The sequence below is a fragment of the Lissotriton helveticus genome, chromosome 12 (genome assembly GCF_964261635.1).
Source record: "Lissotriton helveticus chromosome 12, aLisHel1.1, whole genome shotgun sequence".
NCBI lineage: Eukaryota > Metazoa > Chordata > Amphibia > Caudata > Salamandridae > Lissotriton > Lissotriton helveticus.
Genome location: NC_136073.1, coordinates 701,959,581 through 701,978,773, shown reverse-complemented (window position 1 = coordinate 701,978,773; position 19,193 = coordinate 701,959,581). Strand labels below are relative to the sequence as shown.

The 19,193-nt window shown below is 39.1% G+C and overlaps 1 protein-coding gene across 6 annotated transcripts in view; it reads left to right on the top strand.

The window, feature by feature from the left end:
- LRRC71 (leucine rich repeat containing 71) overlaps positions 1 to 19,193 on the top strand; it is a 566,767-nt gene that overhangs the window by 521,124 nt on the left and 26,450 nt on the right. For all 6 annotated transcript variants that reach the window (XM_078669037.1, XM_078669036.1, XM_078669039.1 and 3 more), the window contains one exon: positions 16,416 to 16,501. In XM_078669037.1, coding sequence (XP_078525163.1) covers positions 16,416 to 16,501 — 86 coding nt within the window. The remainder of the gene's footprint in view (positions 1 to 16,415; positions 16,502 to 19,193) is intronic.

Sequence of the window (19,193 nt, the reverse complement as noted above, 5' to 3'; positions counted from 1 at the left end):
TATTGTCTTACTCTTCTGCAGTACTTTTTACTGCCAGCGTGTAGGTTTCTACCATGCCATTGCAATGTAGTTCTTGCAGGTCAGGCTGCTTCAGATCTGCACTTTTAAGCTAATCTTGCTGGTCTTAAATCAGTCATCCTTCTACTTGCAGCGGGTCTAGGACCAGCTCCATGAGCTAATGTCTGTTCTACAGAAACAGTGTTGTGTAGTTCCTACAAATCTAAATAGCATCTGGGTGTTTAGACAACATAAACGAAGGGATTGGTGCCCATACTGATTCCAGACTCCCCCAAGGATATGTTAGCCTTTAAAGCAGCTAGCTCACAGTGCCACCATAAGCCCCTCACCTTACCAAGGGGTGAGTAGTCTCTGGTAACTATTGAGCATGACAACCCTTGATCCAGCGGGGATCGTGGAAACATTACGGTACTATTCGCTCTGTCACTCATGCTCACTCCTTCTCCGAGAGATATACAGAATATACGATGGGAACGCTTTTCAATAAGTATTTATTGGACCACCGTCATTCTAGTATAAAATAAGTGTGCTGCGACAACAATTAGACAGAAACTGATATATACGATTTCAAGCACCGACAGAGTAGATAAAAGGTAGAATTCTACCATGGAGTAAATGCAGGCATATAGATACATGGCAATAATCAGGTATATTCCTAAAATGTGAACCCTAGCTAAGTGTACCGAAGTGTACCTAGCATGCATGTATGTAGGTGTGGAGCCAAGTATCCCCCTAGGAAAGAGCCAACTCCATTACCTGATGGGATAGAACAAAGGACCATGTCTTGGTCTCGACTTGGACACCCCGTAAGGGATGTCAGACCATTGCTTGCTGGAGTTTCTGCATTCAGGGACATCAGCATCTCATGTCAGCATGGACGTTTCTCCTCTAGTTAGCTCAGCGATGATGTGGTACTTATATACCCAGAAGGTATCCACAGGGGGTCTACCTAGCATGGTACTGTGGGCCTGTCATTCTAGGATGACCATAGCTGTGACTTTTGTACATAGTTATTATACAGAAGACGGTAATCCTGCTGTGATACTAAGAATCCTCATGCATAATAAATTAGGCTTGTTTTCGAAGAAAACCTCTCAACATTTATTCTGAACATAACTAGGTAAAAGGTCAGCACCAGAGCTGTTATGTCGAGCACGGTAGGACCAATGTAGGTAGAAGGTCGTACATCAACCTAGGCCTATATTGTGGTACATTTGGGGCTCATAACAGCAGGATATCCTCAGTAACACATTGCAGACTCGAACCCCTTCCCATTTTTAGATTCACCTTTGGTGTGTCCATGAGAGCCTCCACTTAACAGGAGTGCTTTAAATATGAATGCATTTTGGGTGCTCTTTAGTTCAATTTTGCCTTTGCATGTGAGATTTGATAGTGATTTTAGGTGAAGTAGCTTACCTGATCACCATATAATGAATAAGATACACCACTAGTGAATCATAGTTTAAATGACTATATTACCTTCTGAACAATCATAAATACCCTTATGCTCAATCCTGTAAAAAAGAAGAAGTGTATTATCTTATACAGGGAGCAGTGGAACTCAGTTTAGTGAGCAGAACAACCCCCTCCTCCAACCGCCCCTCTCCCACCCCCGCAACCCTCTCACAAATTGTTTTGCAGAGTTTTACCCCAAGTGTCTTCGGCGATAATTGTCATCCGTTATATGTAATGTGTATCTCTGTACATTAGAGAAAGTGGCCGTGCACTGCATGAAGTTCTCCTTTATGTTAAGGCGTGAGTCGTGCTCCTATGGATACTCCCCGCTCGGGAGTATTAAAATGTCATGAAATAGCGCTGGCACTGACTAGTGCGAGTGTCTCCTAGGGCACTGACTGTTATGTGCTGAATTTATCAGCTAAGATATAATCAATAAAGTTTTTCACCAAATCAATTTTCTTTCTGAAGTTTCTTGAGTATTTTATTCATACTTGTAAAGTTTTTCATTTGTAAATATGGTTTCTTTCATCTGAAATTACATATATTCAGTATGCGTATTTTACATCCAATTTGTTTTTCGAATAAACAAAAAACTGCATTCCAATGCATTTCGGCCTGGGGCCTTCATCAGGGAAATCTGTGAAACAAGAATTGTATCCATCACGAAGTGTTTCAATATGCAACATGGTGTTAACTAAACAGTTGACTAACATGGTGAAAATACATACTTCTTAAGTTACAAACCCTCCATAATTGTGTTACTAACTTTCAGTGTCATTGAACATAAACACAATGTTACCCTTCGCTTTACGCGTTTACTGTGTGTTTGGTGTATGTAAGGAAAATAACATAAATGGCTTTTAAACTAAGCGCTTTAGCCGGTGATATAACGTGGGTATTTCATAAGTTGCTTTTGTGTGGTAGCTTAATACGGCAACAATGAAATGCGGGTGAATATACTAGAACGCGATAGCGTCTTACCTAAGCGGGTAGATATACTAGAACGCGGTAGCGTCTTACCTAAAGTTATGTGGACAGTTTTTAAACCAACATAACATCACGCGCTAGCGATTAAGCACGCGTGGAGATTCAGTAAGCAGCCTACGCATAACAGTGAAAGCGCGAAAGGTTAGAATTCACTATGTTGCATTAGATACGGCTAAGGTTCTTATCGAAATGCGCTGTTACAAAGTATCAAGTCTGGATTAGGAGCCGCCGTTCTCTCAACTGCAAAATCGGCGTGTGACGTATGTGGGATGGGTTAAGCCTTAAAATAACGCGCCAGAGTACAAAAAGGAAGTAAACCGTGTGGGTACATTAAACTCAAAAAGCGGTCATTGCGTGAAACTCACAAATACATGCACAGCACTGTACTGACACTCTTATATCAAAAACCAACTTAATTATAAATAACAGCTAAATTCTGTCCGTTCATTAATTCCATGTGGGCGTAGAGTCTGTAAATAGTATATCCAGTGGTTTTCACGTTTTAGCAAAGCTTTTTTATTGTCCGTCTCCTCATTTTTTTCCACTATTTCTAGAATACAAGCCTTCATTTGGTTAATTTGGTGGTTATGTTCAATAAAATGGGTGGCCAGCGCTGATTTTAACACTTTGGTTCTTATGTTACTTTTGTGCTCTGTTAATCGGATTTTGAGTTTACGTTCTGTTTGTCCGACATAAGCATGGCCTCATGGGCATTTTATCAAGTATATGATGTTTTTTGTGTCACATGTACCATTAACTTGTAACCTGATTTTATTGCCTCTCATAGGGTGGGTGATCGTGTTGCCTTCCATAATGTTATGGCAATTGCTGCAATTTCTACAAGGTGATGTTCCTTTGTATATAGTATGCAGTTTTTCCACTAATGGTTTCTTGATGATTTCTCCTATGTTTTTGGCTCTGGTGAACGCAAATATGGGTTCTTCGCTAAATACATTGTTAAAATCAGGTTCAGTCTGTAAAATGCGCCAGTGTCTTTTAATAATTTTCTTGAACTGTGGGCTAGCTGTGGAATATTTACTAACACAAGTAGTTCTGTTAGCCTTTTTGCTTGTTTCTGTTGTCAATAAAGTTTTTCTGTCTTTGGTGCTAGTTCTTTCCAGCGCTCCCTGTAGTACTTCATCTGGATAGCCTCTTTTTTTGAATTTGTTTAACATGATTTGTGTGTGCGTCTTCGAATCTTCCGGGTCAGAGACAATTCTTTTTACTCGGAGGAGTTGAGAGTATGGAAGGTGTTGTTTGAGGGGCATGGGGTGGAAGCTCTGGTAAGCTAATAGATTGTTCCGATCAGTCGTTTTGGTGTACAGGGTCGTTTCAATTTTGTCACCTATTTTCTTGACGGTTACATCCAAATAGTTGATTTCTCTGTCATGTATGGTGTAGGTGAATTGTATCCTTTGATCAACAAGGTTCAGTTGTTGGATATTGGAAATTAAGCGTTCTTTGGTGTCATTCCACAAGATGAAAATATCATCAATATATCGCAGATATAGGCGTAGTCCTTGTTGCCATTGTTCTTTCTGTAAAATATGATTGTTTTCGTATTGGTACATAAAGATATTAGCGTACGAAGGAGCTGCCAGATTTCCCATGGCAGTTCCTGACTTCTGTAAGTACCATTTGTCTTCCCACTTGAAAAAACTATGCATTAAGGTGAAATTGAGTAGTTCCAACAAAAATACTTTCATATTTTCTTCATATTCCATGTGAAGTAGTGCTTCTTCTACAGCTTCTATCCCCAACAAGTGAGGAATTGAAGTGTACAACGCTTGGACATCGATAGTACACATAGTTATGACCTCATTCGGTACCAATTTTATGTTGTCAAGCTTGATTAAGAAGTCTGTGGTGTCTTTGACATAAGAACTCATGGTAGTGACATATGGTTGAAGATATTTGTCAATCAGTTTTCCCACTGGTTCTTGGATGCTTCCACAGGTGGATACTATTGGGCGACATGGAGGTTTGACAGGATCTTTGTGGATTTTAGGTGTTAAATAAAATTTCGGTGTTTTCGGATAATCTGTAGTGAGATATTTTTTCATTTTGTCATCCACACATCCTTTTGAGATGCCCTCTGAGATTATGGTTTGAAGAACCGCTTGTATTTCCTTCGTAGGATTAGTGTTAAGTTCCATATACGTATTCTCGTCCTGTAGATGCTCCACAGCTTGCGATTGATAGTAGTCCATGTTCATTATGACCAGAGCGCCACCCTTGTCCGCTCTCTGACAGATAATTCTGGGATTATCCGCTATGTTTTTAAGAATGGCATATTCTTTTTGAGTCAAGTTTTTGGTTTTGCTTTTTCTTCAGTAATTGATTTTGTTTAAATCCTGTTTGACCAGTTGCTCAAATAGATCCAAGGTCTTATGGCTTATAGGTGCCATGTATGTACTTGTGGTTGTTAAGCCTTTTAACGAGTCTTCTTTGTTGGCCTGTTGTTCTCCTACAATGTTAGAGAAAAAGTGTCGAAGTCTAAGTTTTCTCATAAGCTTGAACAAGCTAATGTTGACTTCCAGATGATTTGTATGTGCCGTAGGTACGAATGACGTGCCTTTTTGAAGAATTTTCATTTGGAGTTTTGTAAGATTAACGTCTGAAATGTTAATTACCAAACTGTCTATCGATTCTTTTTTCTGTCTTTCCTGGTTGTTGCATTCCGGGTTTGGGGGAGGTCTTTCTCCTTCACTTGTTCTGGGTTTTCTTCTTGACCTTCTGGGTCGTCTCTTTCGTGGGGGCTTACTCCTAAAAAAGGCTGACCAGATGTGGAAGCACTCGCTGTAGGTGTTGGTGCAGTAGGTCTTTTTCTAGTAGTGTCTGAGGAGGAAGTATCCGTCTGTTGTGTATAGGGGCGGTTTTGTCTTCTTCTTGCGTATACCTCTGCCCAATTATATACTTCATCTAATTTATAGTCAATGGTATCACGTCGATATTTTCGTAATTTTCTTTCATTAACTTCTTCTGAATGTTTTGTCAATTGTGTCTTGATATCCTCTAATGTTTTGTTAAGTTCCTCAGATGTCATCATTTTGTTTAAATCTTCTTTCACTATAGTTATATCTTTCTCCAATTCTTCAAGTATTTGGGACAATTCTTCAATGATCAACAGAATAAGATCTAAAGAGCACTTGTTAAGGATTGCATACCATTTATCAGTGAATTTGTTTGAGTTTTTACACAAAGATGGTTTTAGTAGTATTCTCAGTCCCCTTGGGATTCTAGACGCTTTATGATATCTGATCATTGTGCTGGCATGTAGACGTTGGTTAATAATTTTACGTGATAAATACAGAAGTTGTTTCACTTGTTGATCTTTTGATTTCGTTGTGGTATATTCAATATGTTCATCTTGAATAAGTGAATATATTTTGGAAGATTCTTCATTGGTATATGCAAATGTGTCGGCTTTTGTTTCCGTGAGCTTGGTGATCTCATCATACTGCATTTTTCTTATTATTTGGATTGCGTGCTACAGTCAGGGAGCAGGATTATATCAAACAATTAGAGAAAGTGGCCGTGGACTGCATGAAGTTCTCCTTTATGTTAAGGCGTGAGTCGTGCTCCTATGGATACTCCCCGCTCGGGAGTATTAAAATGTCATGAAATAGCGCTGCCACTGACTAGTGCGAGTGTCTCCTAGGGCACTGACTGTTATGTGCTGAATTTATCAGCTAAGATATAATCAATAAAGTTTTTAACCAAATCAATTTTCTTTCTGAAGTTTCTTGAGTATTTTATTCATACTTGTAAAGTTTTTCATTTGTAAATATGGTTTCTTTCATCTGAAATTACATATATTCAGTATGCGTATTTTACATCCAATTTGTTTTTCGAATAAACAAAAAACTGCATTCCAATGCATTTCGGCCTGGGGCCTTCATCAGGGAAATCTGTGAAACAAGAATTGTATCCATCACGAAGTGTTTCAATATGCAACATGGTGTTAACTAAACAGTTGACTAACATGGTGAAAATACATACTTCTTAAGTTACAAACCCTCCATAATTGTGTTACTAACTTTCAGTGTCATTGAACATAAACACAATGTTACCCTTCGCTTTACGCGTTTACTGTGTGTTTGGTGTATGTAAGGAAAATAACATAAATGGCTTTTAAACTAAGCGCTTTAGCCGGTGATATAACGTGGGTATTTCATAAGTTGCTTTTGTGTGGTAGCTTAATACGGCAACAATGAAATGCGGGTGAATATACTAGAACGCGATAGCGTCTTACCTAAGCGGGTAGATATACTAGAACGCGGTAGCGTCTTACCTAAAGTTATGTGGACAGTTTTTAAACCAACATAATATCACGCGCTAGCGATTAAGCACGCGTGGAGATTCAGTAAGCAGCCTACGCATAACAGTGAAAGCGCGAAAGGTTAGAATTCACTATGTTGCATTAGATACGGCTATGGTTCTTACCGAAATGCGCTGTTACAAAGTATCAAGTCTGGATTAGAAGCCGTGATAGAAGGGGATAGAAGCTGTAGAAGAAGCACTACTTCACATGGAATATGAAGAAAATATGAAAGTATTTTTGTTCGAACTACTCAATTTCACCTTAATGCATAGTTTTTTCAAGTGGGAAGACAAATGGTACTTACAGAAGTCAGGAACTGCCATGGGAAATCCGGCAGCTCCTTCGTACGCTAATATCTTTATGTACCAATACGAAAACAATCATATTTTACAGAAAGAACAATGGCAACAAGGACTACGCCTATATCTGCGATATATTGATGATATTTTCATCTTGTGGAATGACACCAAAGAACGCTTAATTTCCAATATCCAACAACTGAACCTTGTTGATCAAAGGATACAATTCACCTACACCATACATGACAGTGAAATCAACTATTTGGATGTAACCGTCAAGAAAATAGGTGACAAAATTGAAACGACCCTGTACACCAAAACGACTGATCGGAACAATCTATTAGCTTACCAGAGCTTCCACCCCATGCCCCTCAAACAACACCTTCCATACTCTCAACTCCTCCGAGTAAAAAGAATTGTCTCTGACCCGGAAGATTCGAAGACGCACACACAAATCATGTTAAACAAATTCAAAAAAAGAGGCTATCCAGATGAAGTACTACAGGGAGCGCTGGAAAGAACTAGCACCAAAGACAGAAAAACTTTATTGACAACACAAACAAGCAAAAAGGCTAACAGAACTACTTGTGTTAGTAAATATTCCACAGCTAGTCCACAGTTCAAGAAAATTATTAAAAGACACTGGCGCATTTTACAGACTGAACCTGATTTTAACAATGTATTTAGCGAAGAACCCATATTTGCGTTCACCAGAGCCAAAAACATAGGAGAAATCATCAAGAAACCATTAGTGGAAAAACTGCATACTATATACAAAGGAACATCACCTTGTAGAAATTGCAGCAATTGCCATAACATTATGGAAGGCAACACGATCACCCACCCTATGAGAGGCAATAAAATCAGGTTACAAGTTAATGGTACATGTGACACAAAAAACATCATATACTTGATAAAATGCCCATGCGGCCATGCTTATGTCGGACAAACAGAACGTAAACTCAAAATCCGATTAACAGAGCACAAAAGTAACATAAGAACCAAAGTGTTAAAATCAGCGCTGGCCACCCATTTTATTGAACATAACCACCAAATTAACCAAATGAAGGCTTGTATTCTAGAAATAGTGGAAAAAAATGAGGAGACGGACAATAAAAAAGCTTTGCTAAAACGTGAAAACCACTGGATATACTATTTACAGACTCTACGCCCACATGGAATTAATGAACGGACAGAATTTAGCTGTTATTTATAATTAAGTTGGTTTTTGATATAAGAGTGTCAGTACAGTGCTGTGCATGTATTTGTGAGTTTCACGCAATGACCGCTTTTTGAGTTTAATGTACCCACACGGTTTACTTCCTTTTTGTACTCTGGCCCTTTAATAGTAGCGCGCGTTATTTTAAGGCTTAACCCATCCCACATACGTCACACGCCGATTTTGCAGTTGAGAGAACGGCGGCTCCTAATCCAGACTTGATACTTTGTAACAGCGCATTTCGGTAAGAACCTTAGCCGTATCTAATGCAACATAGTGAATTCTAACCTTTCGCGCTTTCACTGTTATGCGTAGGCTGCTTACTGAATCTCCACGCGTGCTTAATCGCTAGCGCGTGATGTTATGTTGGTTTAAAAACTGTCCACATAACTTTAGGTAGGACGCTACCGCGTTCTAGTATATCTACCCGCTTAGGTAAGACGCTATCGCGTTCTAGTATATTCACCCGCATTTCATTGTTGCCGTATTAAGCTACCACACAAAAGCAACTTATGAAATACCCACGTTATATCACCGGCTAAAGCGCTTAGTTTAAAAGCCATTTATGTTATTTTCCTTACATACACCAAACACACAGTAAACGCGTAAAGCGAAGGGTAACATTGTGTTTATGTTCAATGACACTGAAAGTTAGTAACACAATTATGGAGGGTTTGTAACTTAAGAAGTATGTATTTTCACCATGTTAGTCAACTGTTTAGTTAACACCATGTTGCATATTGAAACACTTCGTGATGGATACAATTCTTGTTTCACAGATTTCCCTGATGAAGGCCCCAGGCCGAAATGCATTGGAATGCAGTTTTTTGTTTATTCGAAAAACAAATTGGATGTAAAATACGCATACTGAATATATGTAATTTCAGATGAAAGAAACCATATTTACAAATGAAAAACTTTACAAGTATGAATAAAATACTCAAGAAACTTCAGAAAGAAAATTGATTTGGTGAAAAACTTTATTGATTATATCTTAGCTGATAAATTCAGCACATAACAGTCAGTGCCCTAGGAGACACTCGCACTAGTCAGTGCCAGCGCTATTTCATGACATTTTAATACTCCCGAGCGGGGAGTATCCATAGGAGCACGACTCACGCCTTAACATAAAGGAGAACTTCATGCAGTGCACGGCCACTTTCTCTAATTGTTTGATATAATCCTGCTCCCTGACTGTAGCACGCAATCCAAATAATAAGAAAAATGCAGTATGATGAGATCACCAAGCTCACGGAAACTAAAGCCGACACATTTGCATATACCAATGAAGAATCTTCCAAAATATATTCACTTATTCAAGATGAACATATTGAATATACCACAACGAAATCAAAAGATCAACAAGTGAAACAACTTCTGTATTTATCACGTAAAATTATTAACCAACGTCTACATGCCAGCACAATGATCAGATATCATAAAGCGTCTAGAATCCCAAGGGGACTGAGAATACTACTAAAACCATCTTTGTGTAAAAACTCAAACAAATTCACTGATAAATGGTATGCAATCCTTAACAAGTGCTCTTTAGATCTTATTCTGTTGATCATTGAAGAATTGTCCCAAATACTTGAAGAATTGGAGAAAGATATAACTATTGTGAAAGAAGATTTAAACAAAATGATGACATCAGAGGAACTTAACAAAACATTAGAGGATATCAAGACACAATTGACAAAACATTCCGAAGAAGTTAATGAAAGAAAATTACGAAAATATCGACGTGATACCATTGACTATAAATTAGATGAAGTATATAATTGGGCAGAGGTATACGCAAGAAGAAGACAAAACCGCCCCTATACACAACAGACGGATACTTCCTCCTCAGACACTGATGGTACATCAGACACATCTAGAAAAAGACCTACTGCACCAACACCTACAGCGAGTGCTTCCACATCTGGTCAGCCTTTTTTAGGAGTAAGCCCCCACGAAAGAGACGACCCAGGAGGTCAAGAAGAAAACCCAGAACAAGTGAAGGAGAAAGACCTCCCCCAAACCCGGAATGCAACAACCAGGAAAGACAGAAAAAAGAATCGATAGACAGTTTGGTAATTAACATTTCAGACGTTAATCTTACAAAACTCCAAATGAAAATTCTTCAAAAAGGCACGTCATTCGTACCTACGGCACATACAAATCATCTGGAAGTCAACATTAGCTTGTTCAAGCTTATGAGAAAACTTAGACTTCGACACTTTTTCTCTAACATCGTAGGAGAACAACAGGCCAACAAAGAAGACTCGTTAAAAGGCTTAACAACCACAAGTACATACATGGCACCTATAAGCCATAAGACCTTGGATCTATTTGAGCAACTGGTCAAACAGGATTTAAACAAAATCAATTACCGAAGAAAAAGCAAAACCAAAAACTTGACTCAAAAAGAATATGCCATTCTTAAAAACATAGCGGATAATCCCAGAATTATCTGTCAGAGAGCGGACAAGGGTGGCGCTCTGGTCATAATGAACATGGACTACTATCAATCGAAGCTGTGGAGCATCTACAGGACGAGAATACGTATATGGAACTTAACACTAATCCTACGAAGGAAATACAAGCGGTTCTTCAAACCATAATCTCAGAGGGCATCTCAAAAGGATGTGTGGATGACAAAATGAAAAAATATCTCACTACAGATTATCCGAAAACACCGAAATTTTATTTAACACCTAAAATCCACAAAGATCCTGTCAAACCTCCATGTCGCCCAATAGTATCCACCTGTGGAAGCATCCAAGAACCAGTGGGAAAACTGATTGACAAATATCTTCAACCATATGTCACTACCATGAGTTCTTATGTCAAAGACACCACAGACTTCTTAATCAAGCTTGACAACATAAAATTGGTACCGAATGAGGTCATAACTATGTGTACTATCGATGTCCAAGCGTTGTACACTTCAATTCCTCACTTGTTGGGGATAGAAGCTGTAGAAGAAGCACTACTTCACATGGAATATGAAGAAAATATGAAAGTATTTTTGTTGGAACTACTCAATTTCACCTTAATGCATAGTTTTTTCAAGTGGGAAGACAAATGGTACTTACAGAAGTCAGGAACTGCCATGGGAAATCCCGCAGCTCCTTCGTACGCTAATATCTATATGTACCAATACGAAAACAATCATATTTTACAGAAAGAACAATGGCAACAAGGACTACGCCTATATCTGCGATATATTGATGATATTTTCATCTTGTGGAATGACACCAAAGAACGCTTAATTTCCAATATCCAACAACTGAACCTTGTTGATCAAAGGATACAATTCACCTACACCATACATGACAGTGAAATCAACTATTTGGATGTAACCGTCAAGAAAATAGGTGACAAAATTGAAACGACCCTGTACACCAAAACGACTGATCGGAACAATCTATTAGCTTACCAGAGCTTCCACCCCATGCCCCTCAAACAACACCTTCCATACTCTCAACTCCTCCGAGTAAAAAGAATTGTCTCTGACCCGGAAGATTCGAAGACGCACACACAAATCATGTTAAACAAATTCAAAAAAAGAGGCTATCCAGATGAAGTACTACAGGGAGCGCTGGAAAGAACTAGCACCAAAGACAGAAAAACTTTATTGACAACACAAACAAGCAAAAAGGCTAACAGAACTCCTTGTGTTAGTAAATATTCCACAGCTAGCCCACAGTTCAAGAAAATTATTAAAAGACACTGGCGCATTTTACAGACTGAACCTGATTTTAACAATGTATTTAGCGAAGAACCCATATTTGCGTTCACCAGAGCCAAAAACATAGGAGAAATCATCAAGAAACCATTAGTGGAAAAACTGCATACTATATACAAAGGAACATCACCTTGTAGAAATTGCAGCAATTGCCATAACATTATGGAAGGCAACACGATCACCCACCCTATGAGAGGCAATAAAATCAGGTTACAAGTTAATGGTACATGTGACACAAAAAACATCATATACTTGATAAAATGCCCATGCGGCCATGCTTATGTCGGACAAACAGAACGTAAACTCAAAATCCGATTAACAGAGCACAAAAGTAACATAAGAACCAAAGTGTTAAAATCAGCGCTGGCCACCCATTTTATTGAACATAACCACCAAATTAACCAAATGAAGGCTTGTATTCTAGAAATAGTGGAAAAAAATGAGGAGACGGACAATAAAAAAGCTTTGCTAAAACATGAAAACCACTGGATATACAATTTACAGACTCTACGCCCACATGGAATTAATGAACGGACAGAATTTAGCTGTTATTTATAATTAAGTTGGTTTTTGATATAAGAGTGTCAGTACAGTGCTGTGCATGTATTTGTGAGTTTCACGCAATGACCGCTTTTTGAGTTTAATGTACCCACACGGTTTACTTCCTTTTTGTACTCTGGCGCGTTATTTTAAGGCTTAACCCATCCCACATACGTCACACGCCGATTTTGCAGTTGAGAGAACGGCGGCTCCTAATCCAGACTTGATACTTTGTAACAGCGCATTTCGGTAAGAACCTTAGCCGTATCTAATGCAACATAGTGAATTCTAACCTTTCGCGCTTTCACTGTTATGCGTAGGCTGCTTACTGAATCTCCACGCGTGCTTAATCGCTAGCGCGTGATGTTATGTTGGTTTAAAAACTGTCCACATAACTTTAGGTAAGACGCTACCGCGTTCTAGTATATCTACTCGCTTAGGTAAGAAGCTATCGCGTTCTAGTATATTCACCCGCATTTCACTGTTGCCGTATTAAGCTACCACACAAAAGCAACTTATGAAATACCCACGTTATATCACCGGCTAAATCGCTTAGTTTAAAAGCCATTTATGTTATTTTCCTTACATACACCAAACACACAGTAAACGCGTAAAGCGAAGGGTAACATTGTGTTTATGTTTAATGACACTGAAAGTTAGTAACACAATTATGGAGGGTTTGTAACTTAAGAAGTATGTATTTTCACCATGTTAGTCAACTGTTTAGTTAACACCATGTTGCATATTGAAACACTTCGTGATGGATACAATTCTTGTTTCACAGATTTCCCTGATGAAGGCCCCAGGCCGAAATGCATTGGAATGCAGTTTTTTGTTTATTCGAAAAACAAATTGGATGTAAAATACGCATACTGAATATATGTAATTTCAGATGAAAGAAACCATATTTACAAATGAAAAACTTTACAAGTATGAATAAAATACTCAAGAAACTTCAGAAAGAAAATTGATTTGGTGAAAAACTTTATTGATTATATCTTAGCTGATAAATTCAGCACATAACAGTCAGTGCCCTAGGAGACACTCGCACTAGTCAGTGCCAGCGCTATTTCATGATATCTCTGTACATTGTCATAAACAATCTAATAAAAATATGTAAAAAACAAACAAACACATATTTGTATCTGGTGCAGGGTGTATCATCATGAAATCCATTTGAAGTGGACCCATGAACCTCTGTAATGCTATTTTGTGCAACATTCATCCATTGCACACCTGCACTTCAATATTGACTCGAAACATCTGGAGGCATCTGGCTTGTATGAAGTATAAGGGTTCAATATTGACAAGAAACATCTGGAGGCATCTGGCTTGTATGAAGTATAAGGGTTTATCGATCTCTCAGTCATTTTTGGAAAAAGTCAAACGTTAGGTACAGAGTCTATGCTCCCAGATGCCGTACCATGTACCATTTCTACCACTGAAGTAGTGAGGTAACCCCCAGGGACGCTCTTCTTGCCACGAGGAAGTCACTCTTACTTTCCCAATAAAAGTAGTGAAAACATTTTGTTCACAGTACCAAACAATGTTTCAGACAATAATAGCACACTGTAGACTAGGGCGGTGAACTACCTGGGAGTTGAGGGACCTTTGGGAACAAAACCCTCTCTGGCTGCCATTGTGTTGTATTGAATTCAGTTCCTTGCATCTGCACCAAAATCACAAGTCACTGTTGCATTGAACCAGTTTATCCATCCGTGCTTGGTGTTTCAGGTCATCCCACCGAGAGGTTGATTGCATGCCAATCAAGTGACAAAGTGCCATGGACCCCGACAGTAGTAGTTGCGGTCGCTTTTCACGGGTGTCTTGGTGCCTGTCCTAATATGGCTGTGCAAATGGTCATTTGCAACCCTTTCTGCAGCTGACTCTTGGGGTAGTGACCGTGAACTGTCATAGGCTTCTCAGGAAGGGAGTTCAGAACTCCCCAATCACCCAAAAGACACAAGAATTTCACTGTCTAATGTTCGTCTTTTTAGAAAATAAAGTACTCTATAATCTTACAGTGGTTACTACCTTCCAGTTCAGTTCAGAATATGCGGTAGTGATCCTGATCATGATTGTCTCTTGTGGTATTCAACCCCCCCCCCGTACTCCCTCTGCGCTGTCTTCCCCCTAGTTTGGACCTAGGTTGAGTTGCCCACCAGGAATTATGGCAGATGCATGAATAAGGCTCAGGTGCAGAATACTGCTGCTCCACAAGTCAAATGCCAAATCAGTTCACTCTGTTACTCGACTCCAAACTCGGTGATTCTCCAAGGTAATGTAAGCCCACTGTAGACAGGGCAGTTTGGGGAAAAATAAATGCCCAAATCCATCCTGACATTATGGTTCAGTCCCAGGTATTTTGGCTCAGAGCAGAGCTTAGCATCTCTTTTACGCAACTGCATTTTATAAAGCGCATACATTTCGCTGGATTGTTTTCATGTTAGTACATGAGCTACTGACAAACCTACTCAAAATAAGCATTTGCAATGCAATAGGTCTCGCCCTTGGGACCTTATACGTTTTTAGCTATGAAACACATTATCCTCGGTAAAGCGATCCTGGTATTTTACTGACCTCTGCTGGTCGTTTTCTATCAAGACAGTTAGATAGAGGCAGTTGCTAGATAAAAAGTAGTCCCTGAGCAAAAGCAGAAGCAGACAAGTGTTGGGGCAGTGCACCCAAGTCCACACAAAGTATATACACCAGATCTTCCAAACAGCACAGGCGCTGTCTAGGCTTGACCTAAAAAGGGAGAGGTGGTTGCCTTTCTCTGTTTCTGTCTGCTGCTAATGCATTACCTAGGAAAAATTCTGAGTTTAATGCACACACTTAAGACGGCACACCATCATGACATGGACCAAGTCTGAGACAAGTCTGCTTATTTAATCCTTTTAGGTTGTAATGTATTATGCCCATAGCCTTTTCTATCTCACAGTTTTTGTATTTTATGTGGCATATTCATAGCGCTATGCTGAAAACGGGGTCAACGAGGCTATAGGCCAACAAATGTCCATTATCAGTCATTAATGATTTTACTTAGAGGGGAGGTGCGTTTCCCTATTAACGTTGCCTGGATTCCCTTTTCTCGTCTTTTATTCTCTATATAACTAGGTTTTAAAGGATAATCTAATAACAACCCCACGTTTTATCTGACACTGCTGCTAACTTTCTGTTTCTGGTCTTTTGCTTGTTAATCAGTGCAACATGCGATTGTCCACATAGGACTGCACTTGGTCGCTTTTTCTGCTAACTAGAAATTCTGAAAGATTGAGAAAACTATATTGTCCCTGGACACCCTTCTTTTCTAATCATGTGTATTATGTAGGTACCTTTTCCCTTAAGATAATGTAAGATATCTCCATTGTTTTAATCAAAGCACTATCATGGCTAACACTGCTATCTTGATCCAACACGGCTTTTTATCTGGACATAAACAAAGGAAAAGAATTAGCAGTCTCTAGAACACACATACAAACTAAGACTATGTCCAGGGACTTCTTAAAGAGATGTATTTTTGTACTTAGTGATTTCTTGCTTGGTCAACAAATAAAACTGTGTTTAAAGCATGCTGACTGAAATTGTATATATTGTATTATTCTTTGTATGTGCTTTTATGGTCCTAGTGGCCGAAATAAAGATTTTTGACTGACTGTAATGTATTGAATTGAGCACACTTTTTTCTTGTACAAGGTTATATGGAATATCCACCTCATTCTTCTGAATTTTGAATTATTGAAGCAAACAAGCAGTCTGTTTTTTTACAGGAATTTCCATTATTTAGTCTAACTGTTTAACTCAAGTTTCTGATCAGCTGTTGTTTTTCCAATATAGCGGTTTCAATCATAGATCCAAAGGCCGCTCGAGGGAGAGTGCTAAAATCTGCAAAAGAGAGGCGTCAACTTGCTACAGAATCTGAGGTGAGGGATAGAGTACATTTTCAGCATAATGTGTCCCTTCTTGTGATTTTAGGTTACAGTACCGGTAGGAAATGTTAATTTACAAGATATTGTGTACTAAATTTCAAGGACCAAAATATCATGAACGTAAGTATAGATTTACGTCGACGTCCCTTGAAAATATATTTATACGTATCATCAAGGTGCATAGATGTGACTTTGAGTGTAGTGAACTTATTTGTCTGTATCATAGTATCTTCATTGATAGTCATTCATGTTAGAATAATTTCCTGCTTTGTGATGGCACCCGAGAACACTTTTTCATCAATTCATCCTCTAGAGAGGGTACACTATTAAAATGTCCAGAGTAAAAAAAGGCACCCTCAAAATAGCCCATCAAGGCCTATTTTCCCAAATAATTATCCCACCTCCGCTAAAAATAAAATACCATTACCAAACTATATTGCAACACGTTAATTCTAACTGCTATAAATTGTGTGCTGAATTATGTTAAAAGTAAGCCTGATAGTCATTAGTAATAATAATAATAAATTGTCTTGAAAAGCGCCATGGTTAAACCAACAATTTTAACCATTCATTACATTGGCACAGAATAAACAAAGTTCACTTGTGGCTCTAAGAAGCCTTGTTGCTATCAGTCTCTATTTTCCAGCTTGTGAGAGTGGGATCTAGGAACAATGCGTGGGGTTTTCATCTAATTTCCAAAAAGATTTCAATCAGAACATCTTCTTTCATACTTACATACTTATTTCAGTGTTTTTCATCCTTGGATAACGTTTTCTGGCTTTCTAGGCTTTTCCAGTGAATTTTCCCTGTCATAATGCCTTCACTGTTTGTGAAGTGCCAATCATGTGGCGAGGAAAAAAGGATATGCAGACATTTCACCGCAGGCCAAACACAGACTCACTGTTGATGCCCGTGTTTGCCCCGAGGTGTTGCCGCCTTCATTTCATCATGGGGGACGCCCCCACCCATTCCTCCCTGTTGTGTTGCAACCTACAACTGCAGCACTGTTTAAGTAGGTGCTGCAATGCAGGTGGTGAAGTGTCTGTCCGCAGGAATGATCCAGCACAAGGACCAGTTATACTAAACAAAACACGGCTTTAGCCTCCCACCAAGTCTGTATCTACCTTCCGAGTTCACATTCCACTGCTGCATATATATTTGTATGAAAATGTCCAAAAATACCCTTAAAGATCATGAAAGCATCTCTCTGAGTTTTAAGCTTGAAGACCTGAAGGGCAAGAAGGAGAAAACAAAAAGAGAGGGTTCTTCCGCCACGGTGACTAAGCTCTGAGCCCCAAAGGATCCCCAAAGAACGAGATCAAGGAAAAAGATCCAGTTCTGCCAGTCCTGCTCCCATCGATCCCACTGGATTTCAGTGTGAACGTTGTCGGCTGAAGCTATGGCTACAACATGTTCTCAGTTGGAAGTTGTAGCTTTGTCGATGCCGAAGCACAACCACCATTTGGTGTCAAGTAGAATCCTCAAGGTCTAAACACGCTTTGCCACTGAGACAGGTATTGAGGTTGAGACACTTGAAGTCAAACCTCCTATACTTAACTATACACATTGACTTTGAGAATGTCATTGTCTTCTGTAACCGAGGTGTTATCGCCAAAAATAAGGCTCAGTTTTTCCTCTACTCCAGATGCAGCACCAGCCTTTATCTTTCAGAATTCCTGCAGAAGATCCAATGCAAACTCCTTTGAGACCTTAAAATCAGCAGCCACTAAAGGTGATAGTCTTAAGATCTGCCTCAATGTCACCAATCAGAACAAGGTAGCACATTCTCCACTGCTTCCTCAGGAGACTGCTCCAGAGGAAAATCATTCTCTACAGAAACATAGACGGGAAAGGCCTCCTTCGTGATAATATCAACTGGATGGGACACACAGACATCCCATCTCCTAAACCACAACATCCTTTGAGAGTGTTTACCATGGATGACGTCACCATGTTTTAACATTTCATTGCTAAAGGTGTTTCAAAACTGAATCTTCTTCTAGAAGCTCTTCGCAAAGATGTCGGTGTAATTATGCAGACCGCACCCTCTCTCTGGATGCCTATAGCATTTTTTCCTATAGTCCCTGGTCTCTTGGAGCTATCATAAGATATTTTTTTAAACTTTGGCAATTAAAACTGGCTTCGAAAACAGGATCCAGCATTTCTTTGCCTGGACCATAGGCCTGACTCGGTCGTCATTTAAGCAGTCAGGAACCGACACTCCGCAGCTCTAGAAACATATGCTTTCCCTGACAGGGAAATTTAAAAAATGGACAACAAAGGAAAAGGATGTGTGGTAATGCTGCCACTGCCCTCAAGGTTTCCAATGGTACTGCTCTACTTGGAAGGTACTATTGTACACTTTGGGAACCTTTACAACATTTTGCAGAGAAGTTGTTTTCAAGAAATTCTAGCGATTGGGCATTTGAGAGGTTTATGGCGCTCCTATAACTATCGCATATTGTGTTTAGATGATAAAAGCATAAGGTCCGCGGTGCTCTAAAATTAGGAAGATACACCCTAGTCCCTTAATTGTCAGTTCTAAGACTGACTATCAAGAGTTATACTTTTGGGGTACACACAATTTATATCATATACATTTCAATAAATTATATTTCAATTAACACAGAGATATTCTTGTCTTGACTTTTGGGTTTATTTTCTGGGTTTTTCTTCCTGCCCAAGA